At 28.7% G+C, this 5,465-nt stretch overlaps 1 protein-coding gene across 1 annotated transcript; it reads left to right on the forward strand.

Annotated features, from left to right (window-relative positions):
• Positions 1-957: 957 nt before the first annotated feature.
• On the forward strand, positions 958-3,774 carry LOC105562378 (photosynthetic NDH subunit of lumenal location 5, chloroplastic-like). The gene is made up of 5 exons (XM_012013170.1): positions 958-1,149; positions 1,351-1,544; positions 1,655-1,867; positions 2,045-2,321; positions 3,626-3,774. The coding sequence occupies exons 1-5, from the start codon at positions 958-960 to the stop codon at positions 3,737-3,739; spliced, it is 990 nt and encodes a 329-aa protein (XP_011868560.1). The 3' UTR covers positions 3,740-3,774.
• The last annotated feature ends 1,691 nt before the right edge of the window (positions 3,775-5,465 follow it).

The following is a 5,465-nucleotide window of genomic DNA, read 5'->3' on the forward strand; positions in this document are numbered from 1 at the left end:
CATCATATTATTAAGAACACATTTAAAAAGTATGTATTAAATATAAATTGTCTCTTTTAGTATTCCGCATCTATTTTGACAAATTACCCTAGTAGCACAGTGCATTGGCTAAACATTTGCCCAATACAACTAAATATTGGACCAATGTTTAACCAATGTTTGGTCAATGCGCTGTGTTACTAGTATATTAATACAAGCAGACATATTCAGGCATCTATTAGAAAATTATAGTTAATTATAGATATTTTATAAATATATGATATTTATAAAAATATCTAAATTTTTATTCTTAAAAAATTACTAAATTCTTACAAAATAATTTTTTCTAGAAAAATGCGAAATGTAAAATAGCTTATTTCTATTTCTACATCTTATTTCATCTCTTTCGTTTGTTCTCTTTTCATAATCATCTCACAAAATAATTGCTTTTTTTCGTAAAATCAATATTTTATGTATTTTATAAAAAATATAAGTTATTACTGAACAATAATCCTAGTAATAGAGAAACTCAATTTCTCTAATTTATATTACATTATTATTGTTACCCGAGATAATTTAATGCTAACTGGATGTTGAAGCTGACAAAAGAAATAAACAGATGTAATTAATAAATTAATTAATAGATTGCACACAGTCAAAGGAGCTCATTAATGTCCGCATTCACACATATAAGTTTATTTTATAATAAATACTGTTATACGTATTTATATCTCTCAAAGCACCTTGTTCGAGAATATCGTAAACTCTCTGTCAAATCAAATCCGAATATTACACAGTAATAATTACCTGAACATTGCATCAATTCATACAACATCGTACGAACGGAGATTTTTATAAATTTTGGTTATAAATTCACACCAGATAATACTGCAAATGAAATTAACGTAGAAATCATGTCAGTATAAACTCCGCAACGAATATCTTCTTAAAACAGTATAATAAAACTTGTATACTATTATGAATGATAAAAAACGTAAGAAATCTCGTCGTGTCCATGTTGTCGCAAAAATTGATAACAAACCTCCACGTTTCGACGCATCTGTTTATTTGAAAGCTCACGATTTGCAACAAGATGCTATACGAGTTAAACAAATAGATAAAGAGAATATGAAACTATTGAAGAAAATTAACATAGTTCATCGATTAGGGGTTAGTATTGTTATATCTTATTTTATTAAAACTGATACAATTTAATTAAAGATGATATATTATAAGTTTATAAAACTCGTGGTTTATTTATTACATGCTTCTTAATATTATGGAAATTCGTTAAAGCTCATTTACCTTTAAGTAACATTAATCTAGATATGATGTGTACAAATAAAACGTGATAATGTTAATTATTATTAGGGACCTGTGGATTGTTGGGCACCAAATGTCAAATATAAATCAAAATTTATGGATCAAGATCGTAAAAACAATATAATTATGCGGCAAAATAGAATTGTACTAAAGAAAATCCACCAAGCGGAAAGTCAATATCCTGCTCGTAAATTTTTGAAAAACTGGAAGAGTATGCATGAAGCAGTGGAGCACCGTGCAAGGTTGTCTAATTAATATTCGGAAAAAGAATTGTATAGTAACGTAGCTTACACTTCTGCTTAAAAATTTGCATTTTGTAATTAAGCTTCTATGTATTCTTTCAATTATGCAGATACATGTCAGTTATTGAAAGAATGTCCGTTGTACTAGATGTACAAAGGCAACTATCTGGGAAAAGTCAAACGAAATGTTTCTTTGACATTGGGCTTAAAGAAGAAAATCAAAAATTAGGGCGCATAGTATTTGAACTCTATGACAATGTCGTACCACGTACGTGCGAGAACTTTGCAGCTTTCTGCCGTGGAGTGAATGGATTGTCATATGAGTACATAAATTATATTATAGTATACATATGTGTGAAAAAGAAGACATTATTATAGATTTATATATAATAATCATATTTGAAATTGTACTAAAGTTGAAATTTATCAGTTTATTCAAGACTGTGTTTATTAAGTCCAAGGCTTTCCGAAACATTTCATAGAAAATTCATAATTTATAGGCGTACTCCATTTCATCGTATCGTCTCTGGCTATTGGTGTCAAGGAGGAGATGTCACAAAGTTTGATGGTACCGGCGGTACTTCCATATACGGTGACTCATTTGATAAAGAAAACTCTACTCTGCATCATGCAGGACCTGGATTCCTCTCTACATGCGACAATGAAGACGGAAAAAACGATTCCAAATTTAATCTTACATTTAAATGTTTGAAAACTGTAGATGGAGATAAGACCGTTTTCGGCCGAGTAATAGATGGATTGATGAACATTTACAAGGTAACATTTTCCTTTTTTTTAACAATTTAACTTTATAAATATATGTGTTATCATTTTATTTTGTTATTACAATTTATTTTGTTATTACAATTTTATTTTGTTTCCTTTTTGTGCTTTAATGTTCGATTTTACCAAAATTTAATCAATTTTGTCTTCAATATATTAAATTGAAAAAATCTGTAAACAATTCTAAAATTAATATACAATAATTTAATGTACTTATTTTATGTTACCTGTTAGATAAAAAAAGATAAAATAATAAGTTTCAGCAGGTGCTATTTTGCTTTACACGACTACTATAGGCACGAATTTATGTACATATATAAATCTTACTTTGACTTTTTGCAAATATATTCTGCATCATTATTAAAAGAAATTTCATACAATATGAGTAGTAATTTCATGTAGTATGAGTTAGTAGGATATGTAGATGAAACATATAGGTAAAACATAAATGTTAGCATTATATTGAGCTCGAATACGTGGGTTCGCTAAATCCAAATAATTGTGCATTACTGCAGGATAATTAATTAATTTTGTATTATTTTAATTAATATATGTATAAATGTACATATATGAACAGCAGCTCTTTGTAATGCTATCCAACTTCAGTGATCGATTACGTCAGCGATCGATTTTTTTATTTAGGAAATATAATACATGGCGTAGTTATAAGCCCATATTGCCCTGATTGCATATAGATGAAGAGCTTTTAAAATGTCAAAACTTGGACCTTTTTGTCTATTGATTACGTAATGCCATTGAAATATGTGCCGCCATCTAGCAAAGAGCTTGCAAATTACATACAAAGACACGTATCGATTTTTTTTAATAAGAATGTTATACTATAAATTAAATTATTTATATTATTGTATTTTATATTATATTTGAAAGATAATGTAAATATAATTTATTAGCTTATTAGTTACCTCATTAACTTTTAATATTAACGTCGTAATCGTTTTATGTGTATTACATATATAGAATTGAGAATAAATATGTATTTTTATATTCAAAATTTGAAAACGACAAATTATTAAATTTGTCTTTTATCTGTTATTTTTCTATGTATAATATTTTATCAAATGTTACAACATAAAAGTTGGAAAAGATTATTCTAAAAATATCTTCTCAATGAAATAAATGAGAGAAAGGGAGAATTATTTCGTATTTTACAGGTAATGAAAAATTTTATTTTTATTGTATCACTCAATATCGTTTTACGAGAGCTTTAATTATCTGCGCGTTTAAATTTGACCACAGAGTAGTAGTAAACTGTTAATGTCTGCCATCTGATTAAACAGATCGAGGGATTCGGTACGAAGACTGGAAAGCCAATAAAATCGGTGATTGTGTTAAATTGCGGAGTCCTATCGACAAAACGTATGTATGAAAGGCTGTCCAAGTTTCAAATATGAGCAGACTGCATTATTTTCACATGCGAAAATGTAATTTATAACTAATTCTATGTAACACAATCGTAATTTCAACATAATTTTGTTAGAAATGTATGATTGTAATCAAAAACAAATTATTAATAATCTATTTTATAAAAAGATCAATTATTTGATTGATTGTATATATATTCTAAACTTGATTTAAACAATCAATTCGCAGATAATGAAATTTAATCTTGTCATTATGAATACACCCCTATGCTAGCAAAACAGAAATGCCTATGATGGTTAGTATTCATATTCAGTACGACTTGTTAATTAATTAGAGTTTTAAATAGACAGAGTTTAATAGAAACTTTAATTAAAAATTACGTTAATATGTGTGTATAAGAATTTTCGAATAGGTACCGGTAAAATTTCCCTGAATTTTTCTCCAGTTTTCAATCAAATACCTCTCATTAAATATTTTTCGAGCAATGTTCAAGTCCATTTTAGAACACAGTCACGTATTTTACAGAAAATATAAAAATAAATAAAGTTGCGGAAACAAATAACGCATTCAGTTGATAAAAAAATATAAACGAGCAAAAATAAACGAATATAAATTGAGACATAAATTAAATTGATAGAATATATATGCACATGTCGTAGGATTACTGTTTTAAATGCAGGTTACGTATGCAATTTAAAAATTGGAGCTCACGTACAGTTTGATCATAATCTTGATTGATGAATGGACTAGGATATGCATAAAATAAACAAGTGAGCAAACCTCATAGTTACCGCTTCAACAAAAGTTGTGATAAAGTTAAGACGAGAAGTTTAGACAAGTTCTGAATTATTTTCAAACCTTTAAACGTTTAAGAATAAATATACATTTCTAAATTGTAATTGAATCACATTATTTTTAAATGCTACTTCTGTTACACATACTACAAAAGTAATGCACAAGATGTCTTAAGGCAAGACCGTATACTTCAAATCCAATTTCAGAAGAGATTGGAGAACGTGAGTTTTGCTTCATCTCGTTTATCTCATGACTAACTGTAATGGAGTCAGCATAATCAACATAACAACAGATGGAAAGTTTTCTTGTGGACACATCCGAGCTTTACGTTCCTCGTTTTGCGGTCGCATTATACACGTGATGCACTTGGTCTTTTACGATTTTAAAAGATTTGCCGGTTGTTTCCAACTCCCGGCATGTATCGACCGCAAGATATTTCTGACATTCATTGAGATGTCTATCCCCGCCTCGGTCGGATGTCCCACATTCCGCGAAATGACGCATATCTCGCATTCACAACATTAATCCGACTATTATGCTTTCGAGTATGTCGTGATAATCGATCATCCTCCACCTTTTCAACCCCCCTCCTCTCTATTTTATTTTAGTCTTCCTTTTCTCGTAATTATTATGATTATTAGTTCTGAGCGACGTCGCAGTTACAAATATACTAAGAGTTGAAAGGAAATAAAATATAGAGAAATGAAATATAAAAATGAAATATAATTATGAAGATAATAAAAAAGATGTTTTTACGCTTACTTTATCCGTGAACTTCAAATTGTTCTTCTCAAAAAATACTGTCTCTGTTTCTTTTCAATTGCAGAACGTATTTTTTTGTATATTGATAACGTTAAGTTTATACACTGGTCAAAAAAATTAACGCAACAAGAAATTTACATCAAAATTTGGCGAATTTCAAATAAGCGTAACTTCGCGAAAACTGGTCAAATTGAAAAG

Source organism: Vollenhovia emeryi, unplaced genomic scaffold, assembly GCF_000949405.1.
Source record: "Vollenhovia emeryi isolate VEMERY1.0 unplaced genomic scaffold, V.emery_V1.0 DF939190.1, whole genome shotgun sequence".
NCBI classification, from domain to species: domain Eukaryota; kingdom Metazoa; phylum Arthropoda; class Insecta; order Hymenoptera; family Formicidae; genus Vollenhovia; species Vollenhovia emeryi.